General features: G+C 64.3%; 1 protein-coding gene across 1 annotated transcript; it reads right to left on the bottom strand.

Moving 5' to 3' along the window:
- Positions 1–10190: 10190 nt before the first annotated feature.
- SOX8 (SRY-box transcription factor 8) lies at positions 10191–15226 on the bottom strand. Its single transcript, XM_020886447.2, has 3 exons — positions 14532–15226; positions 13039–13265; positions 10191–12347 (listed from the first exon to the last, which is right to left on the bottom strand). The coding sequence occupies exons 1-3, from the start codon at positions 15167–15169 to the stop codon at positions 11608–11610; spliced, it is 1605 nt and encodes a 534-aa protein (XP_020742106.2). The 5' UTR covers positions 15170–15226; the 3' UTR covers positions 10191–11607.
- Positions 15227–16234: the final 1008 nt, after the last annotated feature.

The raw sequence follows: 16234 nt of genomic DNA, 5'->3' as shown, positions 1-16234 counted from the left end.
GTTCCTCTGTGCAGAGACACTAATTCCCTGCTTGCAGAGGTCACACACGCCTGCTGTCCCCACTGAAGGGCAACCCTGGTCATTCCAGAAGCAGGCTCTGAGGCCGGCGTAAGGGGGCTGCCTGTGTCCTGTCACCTGATTCCCAGGGAGTCCCCAGGTGAGGAGCAGCACCCAGACAGGCCGAGAGCCGTGTCCAAGGCCAGGCGGCAGGCCGTGAGCAGAGCCGGCAGGCAAGCTCCCGGCCCGCCCAGGGTCCGGCGTCCCTCTCTGCTCTCCTGAGCTCGGCTTCCAGCTGACCGTCCTGCTGGCATTCCGAGGAAAATCAGACCCTCCCGGGTGGAAACGGCATCCGTCCAAATGAGTTTTCCGAGTCTGGTTTAAAGCACTCTGAGAAGCTCCAGGAGAGAAAATGTGGTTTTGATTTTCTGGGGCAGCCAGACCCCCGAACTCAGCCCCTGCGGCCCAAGAGCCCCTCGCTGCTTCTCAGCCAGACGCAGCCGTCACGGGGGGAGCTGCCGACAGGCGGCCCCTCCCTGGGGCCTGGGGCTCCTCCAGCCCCGCCTCGGACAGAGCCCGCAGCTGAGCTCAGACCGGCCACTTACCGAGGTCACTGAGAAACTGCGGCAGGGAAGGAGTGGACCCCATAGGGCTTCCGGGAAGTCAGGCTGGGGTCAAGCTGCCACCTCCGGCCTGGGATGGCCTGGCCAGGTAGTGAGCACCCCGGCACAGGCAGGATGCCAGGAGAGCCAGGCTTGAGGACAGAGGGAAGGCACTTCCAACGACCTGTGCCCACTCTTGTCTCATCTGAGCTCAGGAGGTGTCGCTTGTGTCCACCTCTGGCTGGAAGATCCCAAGTCCAAAGACAGCAGGAAGGGTCTGGCCACCCAGGTCCCCAGGGGCTCCTGCAGCCTGTCCCAGGCCAGGCCCTTGGAAGCCCACAGGAGCAATGTGGGGGAATCCGGTGGGCTCCTGGAACTAAGGTCACAAGAAAAGCCCTCCTTCTCCCCAGATCAGTCCCCTGAACCTACTCAGCTGAAGTGCAACTCAAGAGGCCTCACCAGGTGCGTGACACTGGACCCCACCCCCCATCGACAGAGTGGGGAGGCCCCCGCCAAGCAGGCAGTCTGAGTGGTGTCACAAAGGACGCCGGCCAGAGCTCAGCCCGCGGACCTCCCGCCCAGACGCTGTCCTGGATCCCCCGTCCACCCCGATGGTCAGCTCATGTGCCTGCATGAGGTGCTGTGTGGGCCCCCCACTGCCCTCCCAGGGTTCATGGTGTGTGGGCAGCATGAGTACCACCCTTCCTCCCAGGCGCTGAAAACAAAGAGGTAGCCCTCTCAGTCCCCTTAGGTCTCCTGGGATGCGGAAACGACCATTCTGGTCGCTCCAGCCAAGCCAGCTGGCTTCCTGCTCCTCCATCTCTCAGTCTTGGGCGCAGGGTCCGCTGGGTGCCCGCTGGGCTCTCCCTCTGGACTCACCCCTCACCTCCTCCGCCAGCCCCGCAGGCCCCACCCACGGGCCAGACCCCCTGCAAGCCGCCTGATGCCCACTGGGGAGCCAGCCCGTACAGCGAGTTAATTGTTTCCAAGGTTAGGAGCCCCCCTTCCACGAATCTCCCTCAGGGAGGCCCCCCAGCCTGGTCCAGCGCCCCCAGGACCCGAGCTGTCTTCATTCCGCGGGCGTTTCTTGAGCTTCCTCTCTGGGGGGCCCCAGCCTTGCGGTGCGGCTGCAGCATCGTGGCTCTGGCTTCTGCACCCTCTAAGGCTGCGCTGCGCAGGAATCTCATCTTAGTCCCGTCTAGGCTCCGTGGGGCCGAAGCCTCTGCTCCTTCAAGCTGACCGCCTGACTGCCCACGAGAACATCGCTCCTCTCTTCCCCTGGTTGGCTCCCTTGGCCCCGGCGGTGCCCAGACAGGTGGACCCGGGTGCCCATTTCCCAGATGAGTAAACCGAGTCTGAGCCTCCAGGACACGACCGGCCCGGGGAGGGGTGGGGGGGAAATGGGGGCGGGGAACCAGCAGGGAACAGAAGCTGCATCTGGCTGGGGTCCCAGCTTCCTTCCGGATGGCGGGGTCAGGGGGCGGACGGGGGACTGCATTTTGCAGACGAGCTTCAGGGGCTCCACACCAAGGAAGATTTGGGTGGGGCCTCTCCCGGGCTTCATGCAAATGCGCCTCCACTGGGCTGTTTTGTACCCGCGCGGGGAGCAGCCGCGCCCACACTCCGGATCTGCCGCGCCTGCCGCCGCCCACGCGCCCTGCGGAATTAGCTCGCAAATGGGAGGAACAGGTGACGGGCGCCCGCGTGGGGGAGCAGCCCCGCCGCGCGCACACCCGGTGTGCGGAGCGGGAGGCGGGCGGGGGCTGGAGCCCGCGACCCCATCGACCCAGCACCGTCGAGAAGGAGTTCGTTTGCTTTCCAAAGGCACTGAGCGGGCTGCGTCCTGCTTTGCAAGAAGACCGCTTCCCTGCCAGATGGAAGCAGGACGCCCACCTCCCCAGAGCCCCAGCACCGGCTTCCTCCGCGACAGCGCCTGCTCGGTCCTCGCTGCAGGCCCTCCCAAGGCGATGGAAACCCCCGCTCTGCCGGCCTGCGACTTCCATCTGCCCGCGGGCGGCCGGGCTGGTGTTTCAGGGGAGGAAACACTGCCGCCGGCGCTTCCCGCTCAGGTCCTGGCGCCGAGGCACCTCCCGCCGGCCTGGCTCCAAGTCCCGAAGCCCCCGGTGTGCGCCCCACCCCCGGCCGGCTCCCAGGGGCCAGCCTGAGCATCCAGACGTGCTGGCTGAGCTCCCGGGGCGTGCAGAGGGGTCCAGAACCTTCTTAACTAAGACACCGAGAACGTGTCCCCTGCGAATGATGCCTGCGCATTTGCGTCCCCCGGCAGGGTAGCCGGGGGGCTCATGGGGCAGGGGCATCTCAGGTGACACTCAGGGAGGCCGAGCCTGGGAGCAGCACCCCGGCCCACAGCCCCTCTGTCCAGCTGCCGCGGCGAGGGCCCTTCCCCTTCCCAGCGGGCCAGAGCTCCCAGCCCACGCCTCTCAGAGGGCAGACACTGCAGCATCCATCTTCACAACAGCAGAGCCTGGCCTGTCCCGCCCCTGGGGCCTCGCCCCATCCTGCTCCTCTGCCCAGGGCTTGGCCTGGGCCGGCCAGCAGGAGACTATAGGGAAATCACAGACCCTCAGGCCTTGGCTGAGATGGCACAGACCCTCCCAGTTCACCCGGATGGTGGCCGCTGTCCTCAAGGCCCCCGCCCCCTCCAGCACACCTGCCTGCCCCCCAGCCCTTGTGAACGGACACTTCTCCAGATCCTCACGCAGCACAGCGCGGAGATGTCCTCCTTTCACGGACGGCGCTCCTGCCTGGATATTCCTCTCCGGGACCTCAGGCAGCTGTGCGGGGCTCCCGCCCTCCCCTGCCCCCAGCAGGATACCCGGATACCCGGGTGTGGACGACAGGCTCTCTTCACCACTACTCTCCTGTCTTCAACGTAGTTTCTCTCCATCTGCTGAGTAGAGTGGAACCTTCCAGAATGTGGAGACTTGAGGATGTGGGTCCCCCCACTCTGGGGAGAAAAACTTCCAGACACCCCACTTCCCATAGAGAGGTCAGCAGAATTTGGGGTTGATCTTGGAAGAAATCCTTCTATGTGTTTTTCTCATTGCCCTGCCTTTAAACACAAGAAAGCAAAAGCCCTCATCCTGGAAGTGAACGGAGTCTTGTGAGATCCCTGCCTCTGGGGGCCCGCCCCCGAGGAGCCTGGCTCCTTCTAGCTGTGTTGGACCACAACGTGTGGAAAGACGTTCCCTTTCTTACTTGAAGGGCATGTGGGAAGATCCCAGTGTGCAACCTACAGAGAGCCATCTATCTCGTTAGCGTGAGTGCTTTCCTGGGTGTACACGGGCCTGGAGCCGGCTGCCGCCACAGGGTATGTGCATGCTCGCTGCAGGAGGATGGAGCCCATTTCAAGGGGTGAGGCGCTGGTCTCCGTGTCCTCTCCAGTGCTTCATGTTTTCCCTTCTCCCTCCCCGCCCCCCGCACCACGCCCCTGCCATGCCTTCTGGAGAAGGGAGCTCGGCACATGCTTCAGATGCCTCTCGACCATTCGCGGTCTCGATCATCAGTGTTCCTCACCATTCTATATTAAACAGCTGAGAGCAGGCCAGCCCCCGCACAACTCACTGTGCATGGACCACCAGGCTGCCACCCAGGGATGCGCAGGGTTCCCGGGGTGCCTTTGTGTCTCCAGCCCCATCAGCCACCCCTTTTCACTTCCTGCTAGGCCTGCACAGGGAGCCGCCTTCTGAGACGCATTGAGAGAGAAACAGCCTGGCCTCCTGGCCTTCTGGGATCACTGGGCGTTCATCTGGCTTCAGGCTTTGGAGAGTTGAGATTCTTGCCTCACCTTCCCCCATTCATTCATGGATTCACAGTCAACAAACACTCCCTGAGCATCTGGTCTGTGTCCAGGACAGCCTAGGTCAAAGGTGAAGGTCAAGCACTGCCAAGGCTCTGACCCTGTTGAGCTCGTAAGGCCACCCAGGGGCTCACTGCCCGTGTTGGGATGGGGTTACCCCTACCCTTGCCCCCGCCCACACCCCGAAGTGTGTGTTTTCCAAAGCAGGGCAGTGTGTGAGCTCCCACACCTGTCTATTGGGTGACCATCGTTCGGGTTCTCCAGGGACAGACGGCCTTCTTGGATGTGACAGTCAGTGTTGGGAGAAACCGGGATGAGTTGGGACCCAGAGCTGTGAGGGGCTGCGCCTGAGTCCTGGCCTGGAGATTTCTGCCTGCTCCAGGGATGGCTCAGGTCTGTCTCTCCTCAGTGCTACTGCCCACTCATGCCCAGCAAGAAGAGAACCAGCCAGATGGGCCCCTGGCACTGAGTGAGGGCGCATAGGATGGTACCATTTACAGGGCCAGCCCTGCCCAGCAGGCCGACCCCTGGCTGAGTTGTGATCCTAACTTCAGCTCGAGGTCCACTCTGGGGGATGTGTGTTTGGCGGCTCCTCTGAACCCAGTCCCGTGGTAAGCACTGTCCACGTGCATCTCCCATACCTCTGAGCCCCATTCCTGGGGTGGTCCACATCATCCTTCTCATTGTACAGCGGGACCACAGAGGCCAGCGAGGCCCTGGGCGGGGGTAGGGGGCAAGCTCCCCGATGCCAGGCACCAGACCCCGCTGTGCTGACCCTCTTCCTGTCTGGGGAAGGTAGACACCTCCGGTTTCCAGAGCCAGAGTCACCCAGACCCTCTCCACGTTCATCTCATCCCTCCCTCCCCCTCCTTTAGTGAGCCGGTTCCTCAGAGGACCCCAGTGGCCCCAGAAAGGGGGGAGAAGGGAGAGGAGGCCCCCTTTTGGGGGTGATGCCCAGAGGGTCTAGGCCGCCTCAGTCCCACACTCGTGTGTCAGAGGGGACGCACACACACGACAGTTGGGGTGGGGGGAGTGTCCAGAGGCCCCGCCACCAACAGGACCAGTTCATCTGGAAGCAGGTGTGGCCTCTGCTCCGTGCAGCCCTGATCTGGCAGAGGCCCCACCCTCCGCCTGTGTGGGGGCAGGGGTTGCAACAGGGGGCTGACCCTCCTGTGAAGTTATCCGGCCTGGGCTTGAGTGCTGAGACCCGGGACGCAGGCTTGGGCTCTCATCCTCCGTCAGCCGGATCACGAGCTGCTGTGACATAAGCTTAACATCCAGGGGACAAACTCTGCTGGCCCCCCACACTCCCATCACCTGCGCGGGGGGGACCCCTTTCCTGACTTGTCTAGTGTTTCCACCCCTTCCCTCCCAACCCCCCCCAGAGGACACCCCGCGGGGCACAGGCCATTCTGTGAAGGAGCAGGGGGCTTCTAGCAATTACCAGCTCCAGCCCCCTGGGGGGGCGAGTGCACGGAGGGGCTGGCCAGCCTCCCGCTACCCTCCCCGGTGCACTCCTAACTCGCAGGCTCTCTGCTCTGCCCTCCCGGAGCAGCTCAGCTTTTCTGGGTAGGAGAGGCGGATCTGTAGGTGGCACTTTTTTTTCCTGGTGACGTCTGAATAACCATGACAGCGGCAGCAGGCGCTGGTAGAGCCTGGCTCTCGGGAGAGCTGCTTCTGGGTCTTCCAGGCTCTTTCCCCCCCTCCTCTCCTCACCTGTCTCCTCCTCTTTCCTCTCCTCTCAGTCTTTCTCCTTCTCCCCTACCCCCACCTTCTGCTTCTCACAGTGCAGGGAGTGGGGGGCACCCCCTCTGCTGGCCTCTGTCCCCTGAGCCGGGAGTTGAGTCTGGAGGCCAGGACGCCCACCCCAAAGTCCCCTCTGCCGCCAAATATTTACGCTGTGTCTACACACAAAAATTATTACATCGATTTTGTCAGCCGATTCCCACTGCCCGCGTGGCCACCATGGCAGGACCCACAATGCTGCCCGGCCGGCTGGTCGCGCATACAAAGCACCCGCCCGGCCATTATGATTCCGGAGCTGAAATCCACCCCTGCGTGCATCTCATCGGTCATTCAGCAGCCCTTAATGACTTGTCAGTTCCTTGCCCTGCCATTTTCTGTCTAATTAATTCTTTTATTGTGCACCGGATAAAGCAAGACAAAGGCCTCCCGGCAATAATGATTCATTAAAATGCAGCGCCTTCGCCTGCTCTTGGCCCCGCACCAGCCCGGCTGCGCTCCACCCGGCCTCCAGCACCTTAACCCTTTGCGGGGTCCCATGGGGAGCTCCCTGGCCTGGGAGTGGGTGAGCAGGGCCGAGTTGACCCGGGGAGGGGCCTCATAGAGTGGCCTGGCCAGGGACCTTGTGCTTTCCCAGGGCAGCTGGAGCCCCGAGCCCCCCACGTTCTGGCCTCAGCCCCTCCAGGGACGACAGGGGCTGAAGAGAGCTGGGGGGCGCAGGGAGATGTCTGCGGCTCACTGGACCCCCCACTCCTGGGACACCCCGCCCAGGCGGGAGGCAGGAAGGTGTCCTGGCCTCAAGCAGCTGGTCTGGGGCTGAGCTGAGGAAGTCACTGGGCACCTGGGGGGAGATGAGGGGAGGGAAGACCCCAGGGGCCCAGGACACGTCGGTCTGCAGGAAGGGGGCCGGAGGGCTCCGGTCCTGTTCGTCCATGTGCTGGCCCCAGCCTCTCTCAGTACATCCTCAGGGCACCTTAGCGAGGCCGCCGCTACCCCATGGTCATGGGCTCAGAGGGACAGAGCTTCCAGCCCCTGGCCCGGCGACCTCCCTACAGGCACTCAGGGCGGCAGGAGGCCGGGGCTGGGAGCGGGCATCCCAGGCTTCCCCACCTTTGAATGCACATTCTCTGCCCATTTCATTTTCACTTGATTTTTTTAAGCAGCAAGTCTGCCTTATTCTGCCGATGAGCCTGGAGCCGCATGGTGTGGCTGGAGGTGGTAATGGCTCCAGGGGCTGCTCTCAAGCGTCCACTCAGGCCCTAAACTCGCTGGTTCTGCCCAGAACATCAGGGGTCACTTCCATCTTACAGGTGGGGAAACCAAGGCTCCCAGAGGGAGGCCAGTTGGCCTGGAGCCAGCCGGAGAGGCACGAGAGAAGGCAGCCTCAGAGCCTGGGTGCCCAGCATGCGGTCTGGGTGGATGCGCTGGGCCCTCGGGGCCAGACCGTGGCCCTGCTCTCAGCTGCAGGACAGTCCTTGGTGGCAGCGGGCCACAGCCCTGGGTGTATTTCTGCCTTCTGCTGCTTCCCTCCCTGGCTTTTCTCCTTGGAGGGCCCTCCCCCACGCCCTGTTGGGGCCAAGGGCCTGAGTTTGGGGACAGAGTGTGGCTACACGCCTCCTTCCTCAAGAAGGAACCCTCACCCCAAGCACCTGGGAGAGCACCCCTCCTGCCCTGTCTTGGGTCTACACTGGCCCCAGGGTGAGGGTGGGGTACTTGGCACCACTGACTTTGTGGCGTCCAGACTGGGTTGTGATCAGCACAGGTTTTCCATGAAGTCTGCTGGAATGTGTCCACGGAGGCTGTCCACACAGGGCGTGAGGGCTTGCCCGGTGTCTGGTGGCCCTAAGTCTCCACCTGGAGACATTGTCCACCCCCGGCCCAACCCCACCTGACGCCACGCGGATGGACCAGACATCGGGGAGGAAATAGGAGTCCCACACCAGGCCAGGACCCTCCATCTGTAATGTCCCGTCCTGGCTGCTGTCCGTTAAACGTGGCCCAAAGTCGCAGCAGGCTGGGTGGGTCCCGAGCCCGACCTTCGGTATCTGGGGGCGAGTGGGCCTTTGGGCCTCCCCCAGGCAGCTGCCCAGAGGACCCACGCCTGCCCGGGAGCTGGCGCCACGCGGGCTGTGAGCTCCCATCCAAGCAGGAAGTCCCCTTCTGAGAGCCAGTGTCGTTCCAGGAAGGGGCCTTCCTAACCCACCTGAGCAGGGCGGGGTCGTGAAGGCCAGTTCTGCTTTCTCCCTCAACAGGGCACTCTGCTCAGCCGACATCAGAGGCAATGCTCTCGCTTCTGGGTGAGGAAGTGAAAATTGAGGAACTGCTGCCAGGCTGGCCCTGGAGTGGGCCGAGGGACCAGCCTCCCAAGAACAGGACTCCGGACCAGCTCGCAGCCTGGCTCTCCTGGACTCGGGGCGAGGCTGGGCGAGGCTGACCTTGGAGGGAACGTTGTTAGCCAGGCTCTCATCAAAAGTCCTTCAGCAGGGACTTCCCTGGGGTTCAGGGCTGAGGACTCTTCTTTCCACTGCAGGGGCTCGAGCTCCATCCCCGGTGGGGGAGCTAGCATCCTGTTGCCTGGTGGGATGGCAAAAAAAAAAAATCCTTCTCCAGCCTGAGGACCAGGACAGGCCAGGGACCCCACCCAGCAGCCCTGACCTCTCAGGTATCCACCCTGGGTGCCTTCTCAGAGTGCCACTGAGGGGTCTGGCATTTGGGGAGACAAAGATCCCATCACTTCCAGGACCCTTGGCTGTGGGCTCAGCCTGTGATGTTGGAAAATGCTCCGGGCCGGCGGCGGGAGGTGAGCCACCAGCCCAGCCCCCAAAGAGGGGAGGGGGCCCCTGGAGGGGCGAAGACACAGCGTCTCCAGGCCCTAGGCCAGGCAGGGGTGGGGACTCACCTCTGAGCCTCAGGAGCTCAGAGGTCGGAAACCCATGGGAACCCCACCTGTGTCGGGTGAGTCGGCAGGAGAAGACCGGGCCCTGGGGAGTTAACTCACAGGAGCCCCTCCAAGTCCAGACAAAACCAGCAGAGCCGCCAGCCCTCGGGAACCAGGGCCGTCCCAGAGCAGCACAGGGGAGGCCTCCTTTCCTCTTGTCAGCAAGCTGGGCGCCGGGGCCTTCCTTGGTTTGGGGCATCGGTGCGAGGCCTGGGAGGGCCATATGGACTTGGACAGCCCTTGGCCGGGCACAGGCCTGGTGGGGTTGGCTCCGTAAAGGCAGCCGGCTGTGAAGGCCGTGGGCGTCCGTGAGCCTGGCTTTCTGCAACCCCTTCCCAGACCCGCCTCACCTGGGAAGCTTGGCACACACTGGCCTCACGAACCCTCATAAATCCGGGCAGCTCTTCCCAAACGCTGCTCTTGGCAGGCCCTGGACGCGGCTCCCCAGCGCAGGGCGAGGGACGCGCCCTGGACTGCAGCCACGCGGGCGGCTGGGCCGGCGAGGGGACGGGGCATGCGCCCCCCTGCCCGAGCCGCCCCATTAAAATTGCAGAGGCAGCTGCCTGGCGTATCTCGGTTCTCATGAGAAGTATAATCTCCCTCTCAACCCTCTCAACCCACCCGAGTCTGCACGGCTCAGAGGTGGGCGCCCCCCCGGCCTGCAAAGCCCCTGCACCAGCCGGGTGTGCGGGAAAGGCCTCTCGCTTGTTGCCGCTCCCACAACCGTCTCTGCCTAGAAACCCTTTCTGCCCACCAGACAGCCCTGCCCAGGGCCTGCGGGGCGGCTTTTATCCAGCTCCCAGCCTGGCTCCGAGCCAGCGCCCGAAAAATGCCGTCAGCCACCCAGAGACCAGCTCTGGGATTCGCCCGGGAGGAAACCGCCATCCGAATCTGGCTCATCTGGACCCGTTTTGCCTCCTGAGGAGACCCCTGCCCCCCACAGGAATAAGGAGGGTGGTCTGGCCAGCGGGCCCCTCCCCAGGGAGCCTGGGGTTAACTCTCATAGAGCCCCCCTTCAAAACTGGACCCCCTCGGTCTCAGAGACCCACAGCTCCCAGGCTTACAGGAAGCAACACACAAAATGCAGCCCATGTAGATAAAAAGCATTTTTTAATTTTTATCAAATTGATCTGTACAAAAGTTAGCATTGCTTGGTCAGAAAGGAGCGAAACACAGCAGGTAAGTGACAGCGAAAGTTCAAACTTGACACCGAAAAATAGATTGCATAAAAATGAGTTGCTGCAGCCCCCTGCCCCCACCCCCAGGAAGACATATGCAAAAAAAAAAAAAAAAATTTTTTTTTCTAGAAAAAGGTAGGAAAAAGTAGAAAAAGTAAAAAGAAGCAACATCTCAGATGTACTTAAATTTACAAAGTTTTAAAGGCACAATTTTCCAGGAAGTAGGCAGTTATCGTCGCTCAGCGCACAGCGGAAGCAGGACAGGTAAATCGGCATTTTTCTTCTAAAACTAAGAATCTAAAAACGCTTAGTGGAGAAGGTTCTAGTTTCACAGCTTGTAGGTGGCGCCTGGTTCCTAAGAGCCAAGATTAATGCGTTTCTGGAGCCACCGAGTCCCAGGAAATCCCCGCCTCCACCACTTGGCACGGCCACGGGCAGGGGTGAAATTCAGTGGCACTCTGCCTCCTAAACCTTGACTTAATGCCCGTGCCAGGGGTACCCCAACCTGATCAGAGAAACCACAAGACAAGCCCCTTCTCCTGCCTCAGGGCTCCAGCCACCTCCGGGAGACCCGGAGCTGGGGCCCTGCCACTCGGAGCAAGGACCCCCACGCTCTGCCCCGCCCATGCCTCACCCTCAGCTCTCCGGCTTCTGTCTCGTCTTAAATTCTACTCTCTGCACAGATTACTTCATTAATTACAGATAAAATAACACAGAACATAAATACATTTTAACAGCTTTCAAAACAAATCAAATACATTGAAGCTTCAAAAATAAAAATTAAAAAAAATAATAAAATAAAAAGAGAGAAGTGTTAATCACAGCCAAACCTTGCTCGGAAGAACTGTAACTACAAGGAACACCTCGGGTCTAATGGGCTGGTCCCAGGACGTGTTCCCTCGGACGCCTCCCGGCCGCGGGAATGTCATCCGTGGGCCCTACGAGTTCTCAGTACCAAGGCTGGCCGGAGCTCGGGGGGCCCGGAGCCCCCACACCTCTTCCCTCCTTTTGTCTTTTGTGCTGTGGCTGCCACTTTGCAGCCAGGGAGATGCAAAACCCATGCCTGCTCGGAAGTGGGGCCCGGCTGGGCTTCCGAGCCGCAGTCCCCGCAAAGAGAGAGGGAAGAGAAGGAGGGCTTTGTCCGTGGATGGGGGTCTGGAAATCTGTAAGCAGAGGGGGCTCGTTCGCACAGCCTGGCTCCTCACGGGCCTCGGCAGGCACTTGACGCAGCCGCAGCGCCTGCCCTCGCTGCACCTTCCGAGACCCCGGAGGCCTGTGTGTCTCTGCCGGGGCGAGGCAGTCCTCGGCCGGCCCCCTCCCGCGGCCGCACCCTCAGGGTCTGGTCAGGGTGGTGTACACCGGCTGCTCCCAGTTACTGGGGGGGCTGTGGGCGGGTGGCACGGACAGGCCCCCGAGCAGGGGCGAGGCGTAGGGCCGGCGGGGTGAGTGGAAGTAGGGGTACTGGTAGAGGCCGGACGGGTAGCCGGGGAACGGGCCATAGTAGCTGGGCGCCTGCAGGTCGGTGTAGTCACACTGCGAGCTGGTGAAGGAGCTGGCGGCCGCGGCAGGGGCGGCGGTGGTGACGCTGGCCTGCGCACTGTAGGAGCCATAGTCGGTGTGGCCCGGGGAGCCGTGTGACTGGTCGCCGTAGTGCCCGGGGCTCAGCTGCTCCGTCTTGATGTGCGGCCGCGGGGGGCCCGCCTCGGTGGGCGACGCGGAGGCCGACGGTGCGCCCTTGTGAGCCCACACGGGGGACGCCCCCATGCCGGCCGCCCCGGAGTGCGAGTAGGATGCGCTCCCGTAGGAGCCGGCCGCCGCGGGCTGGCCAGGCTCGGCGGGCAGGGCCGAGTGGCCGTTGAGGGGCAGGTACTGGTCGAACTCGTGGACATCGAAGGTGTCCATGTTCCCGATGACCTCACTGCTCAGCTCGGAGATGTCCACGTTGCTGAAGTCAATGTTCTGACGCCCGCTGTCCACCAGGCGGCGGCCTTCCAGCTTCAGCTCCTGCTTGCCCCCGTGGTGCAGGTCAGTCTTGGGGGTGGTGGGCGGGGTGGGCGGCCCGTGGGTCTGCCCTGGGGACAGAGCACATTTCAGGGATGAATGCCCCTTCTGTAGGGGGTGGCTGGGCTGGCGACGCACACAGGGGAGGAAAACCCGCCCGGCTAACTGCCGCAGGTAGGAATCAACGGCTTTTTGTTCCCATATAGTTCCCAGAAATTCCAGCAAAGCCAGACCCAGACCTCACTCCGCGGCCAAGGAAATTCCGTTAAGCACTGTTCTAGAGGAAGATCTGGGGCCAGGGAGGCCCCGTCGTGACCACCAAGGTGGGGGTGGAGTGGAGGAGAGGACGCGCCCAGTCCCCCACCCATGGCAACCACAGGGTCCACACCAAACCTGTCTCCCCAGGCCCACCGCTTTCGCCAGCTCGACGTAGACTGCTCAGCTGGCCGGGATTCCACCCAGGTCAGTCTGATTCTGAAACTGAGCTGCTGACCACCAGCCCAGCAGCATGAGTGAACCCGAGGTCAGACCCAGTAAAAAGGCCAGGGAAGCCGAAAGGCCTTCCAGAAGGACAGAAAACACCCAGGTCACAGGGCACTGAGCCAGGATGAGCTCTGAGGCGCCCAGTGTCAGAGGAGGCCGAGTGGGCCCCATGGGCATCGGAATAGCTGCCTGCCAGGGCTACGGGCCTTTCTGAGGGGACTCGGGGAAGGCCTGGTTCTCTCGAGGACCCTGCCCTGCTCGCCGGCCCTGGGAGCCCACCTGTGTGGTCACCGTGGTGGTGCGTGTCCCCCAGGCCGGCATCGGTCTTGTACACGCCACCCGGGTGGTGGCCCAGCTCGGCGCCCGAGTCCGAGTCGCTCTGGCCGGTCTTCACGCTCTTCCTGCGGCGCGGCTGGTACTTGTAATCGGGGTGGTCCTTCTTGTGTTGGACGCGCAGCCGCTCCGCCTCCTCCACGAAGGGACGCTTCTCAGTCTCACTCAGCAGGCTGGGGGACAGAGGGCAGGGGCGGGATGAGCAGGCAGCTGGCACCGCCCAGGGCGCTGGCCCCGCATTGCGAGCCTGGGAGGTCCAGGGGAGCTGTGTGCTTGCCTGTGCCTCCATGGGGGCGGGGGCCCCAGGCTGTGCGCCCCTGCACTGAGGATGGCCGGGAGCAAGCCAGGGGCGATCGGAGGAATGAGCCAGGAAAGACACAGGTCCTTCCGCTTCCATCTTTCCCCTCTCACTTCCCCTCCCGGAGCCTGTTTGTTCCCTCCCTTTGGGACTTTCTAAGGCAGGCGGGTGCAGAGGCCAGGACCCAGCTGAGCATACACTTGGACAAAGGGAGGCTTCCCGGGAGCCAAGCCGAGACTCCGGGCAGCTTGGCTTCCCAGGGCTCCAGAAACACTGGCACGACCCAGTGGTCCTTGCTGAGGCTGTGAACACACACAGGCCCCTCGCACCTTCCAGAGCTCCCCTCTAACTGCCTGCGGGCCAGGGTCTGGGGGCACAGCAGCAACGGGACACGGGCAGGAGCAGAGAAGACACAAGGTCTGAGTGCCCACTCGCGAGGCGAGGGGCAGGAGAGGGGACCAGCGCCCTGACCCCAAAGCCGTCCACTGTCAAGCCCAGGAGAGAGCATTTGGTGGGGGTGGGTTGCCCTGAACGAAGAGCAGTCCTGTCGCTGTTGCCCACCATTGCCATCCTACTTTCTACAGAGTAGCCAGCCTCATCACGCCAATGTGGGCACCAGCGCTGAACACCCCCTGCGTCCCCCTCTGTCCCCGCTGAGGGTGCAGAGGTGGAGAAGAGGGGAAAGCTGCAGGGAGATGCTGGCAGGCAAACCACACCCTTCCATCTGCTTCTAGACTCCTGCAATGGGGTGGTTTGGGCATCCTTTCCAAGGAGGGGGCACCTCCAGAGATGGGTCCTGCTTCTAGAAAGAGGCCACTTTCCACTGGGAGGGACAGGCCTCCAGGCTCTGGGGCCATTCACAGCTGAGGTCCCCTAACTCAGCCTGCCAGTCATGGCCTAGAGGGGGCTATTTCTGGACTACAGCCGTGTTCTCGGGGGCACACTCCTCCCGCTGCCCTCTGCCTGTCCAATCTGTCCTGTACCCTGCGCCCGACCAGGCTGGCCAGATCGGGTTTTTCCACTAGGACTCGCCCTGGGAACAGCCACTGGGAGAAGGGCCGAGGCCGGGCGCTGCGCCACCTCCCAGCTCCAGGCACCCCAGGGCCCGGTCCCCGCCCCCGGCCTGAGGACAGGCACTCACCGCCACAGCTTGCCCAGTGTCTTGCTGAGCTCGGCGTTGTGCAGGTGCGGGTACTGATCCGCCAGCTTGCGGCGCGCCGCCTGCGCCCACACCATGAAGGCGTTCATGGGCCGCTTCACGTGCGGCTTCGCCTTGAGCGCGCCGCCGCCGCCGCCGCGCACGGGCATGGGCACCAGGCTCCAGTCGTAGCCCTTGAGCACCTGCGACACGGCGTCGCGGATGCAGGCGGGGAAGCGCTCATCCGCCGCCTCGGCCGCGTCGCCCCGGCCGCCGCCCCCCGCGCCCGCCGCGCGGCCCAGACCCTCGGAACCTGCGGGCGAGGGCGGCGCATCCGAGTCCGAGTCCTCCACGTGCGACATGGAGCTGGCAGTGCCAGACGGGCTGCAGGGCGGCTGGGCGCGGGCCTCGCTCATGTCCAGCATCGGGGCCGCGCGCGGAGAAGCGCGCACCGGGGAGGCGCAGCGGGTCGATGGCCGCTGCGCTGCAGCCGCTCTGGGACCCGAGGTTGCAGTGCGGTGGCCCGACCCCAGCCCGCTAGCCGCCGCCGCTGCCGCCGGAGATCGGTCCCCGCGGGGCGACCCGCAACAAGTTTCTTTAAGCGGCGGCCACAAGGCTCCGCCCTCCGCCCGGCTCCCCATTGGCCGGCACGCACCCCACTGCCACCGGGGGCGGAGCTTGGCCGCCCCCCGCCTCCTCCCCCCACCTTAAAGAAAGCGCCGAGATTCCCGCGGCGCCCCCGCCCGCCCCGCCTGGCGCCGCACCACGTGGGGCTGGCGCGCCCGGCAGCCGAGGATCGGAGGCCGGACTGTGCATCACGCAGCGGGCCCCCCTTCCAGAAGGGGAGGGAAGGGGAAGGGGGCAGCGGCGGGGAGCTCCGGACGCTCGGGGCTCCCTGTGCCTGCCGGGGTGCACGGCCGCGCTCCCTCTGCTGGCGCGTCCAGGCTCCGGGCTCCCAGCCCCCAGCCCGCGCAGCCAGCTGCGCGAGGAGGCGGGCCCTCAAAAGCCTACCACCCCCCTCCCCCCGGCCTGCTTCGAGCCCCGACGTCTTGCCCACAGCCCAGAGGCGCCGGGGTCAACTGCCCGCCAGCCTGCGGCCCAGGGCGGGGGTCGGCTCCCCGCCCGCAGGGCCGGCGCGAAGTGGAGGAGCCTCCCGCGTGCCAGTCTGCACGCCGCGCACGTCCAGGTAACGCGCGCTCAGGGGACACGCGCTCAGGAGCTGGGCGACCTCAGGACCGGTCCGGTCCCGGCGTGGAAAGTGCGGCGGGGGCGCGGCCGCGGGAGCCGCGGCGGCCAAAGGGGGCGGGAGCGCTGGGCGGGGCCTGGGCTGACCCTAGCTGCTGAGTCCCTAGGGCGGCCCGGCGGATGGCGTGGCCGGACGCGGGGGCCCAGGGCCTTCCGGACGTGATCCGGGGGTTGGGGGCACCGAGGCCGTCCGGCGGGGCGGTCCTGGGTGGTCTGGCGGAGGCGGAGGTCGCTCCGGGCGCCTGGAGTGGAGGAGGTGGGCGCGCCAGCCAAGGAGAGAAGGGGGCGGGGTGTGCCGCCCTGGTGGGGACCGCGGGGTCGGAGAGGGGACATTTCCCCGGAGGCAAGCGCCGGGCCGCGGCTCCGAGTCCCCGCCCGAGGCCGCCCCCGCGAGTTGGCCGCGGGCCCGGCGGTCCCCGAGGGCGGCTCGGATTCTTTCGCCAAACCCGCCCTGAGACGAC

Source organism: Odocoileus virginianus, chromosome 33 (assembly GCF_023699985.2).
Source record: "Odocoileus virginianus isolate 20LAN1187 ecotype Illinois chromosome 33, Ovbor_1.2, whole genome shotgun sequence".
NCBI classification, from domain to species: Eukaryota; Metazoa; Chordata; class Mammalia; order Artiodactyla; family Cervidae; genus Odocoileus; species Odocoileus virginianus.
The sequence above is the reverse complement of the archived record's forward strand: the minus strand, read 5'-3'. Positions and strand labels throughout refer to the sequence as shown.

Coding starts and splice junctions, on each gene's coding strand:
- SOX8 (XM_020886447.2), bottom strand. CDS start 15,169: ATGGGGAGCCGGGCGGAGGGCGGAGCCTTGTGGCCGCCGCTTAAAGAA. Junction 13,266..14,531: donor ACACTGGGCAAGCTGTGGCG/GTGAGTGCCTGT, acceptor TCTGTCCCCCAG/CCTGCTGAGTGAGACTGAGA. Junction 12,348..13,038: donor CCACCACGGTGACCACACAG/GTGGGCTCCCAG, acceptor CTCTGTCCCCAG/GGCAGACCCACGGGCCGCCC.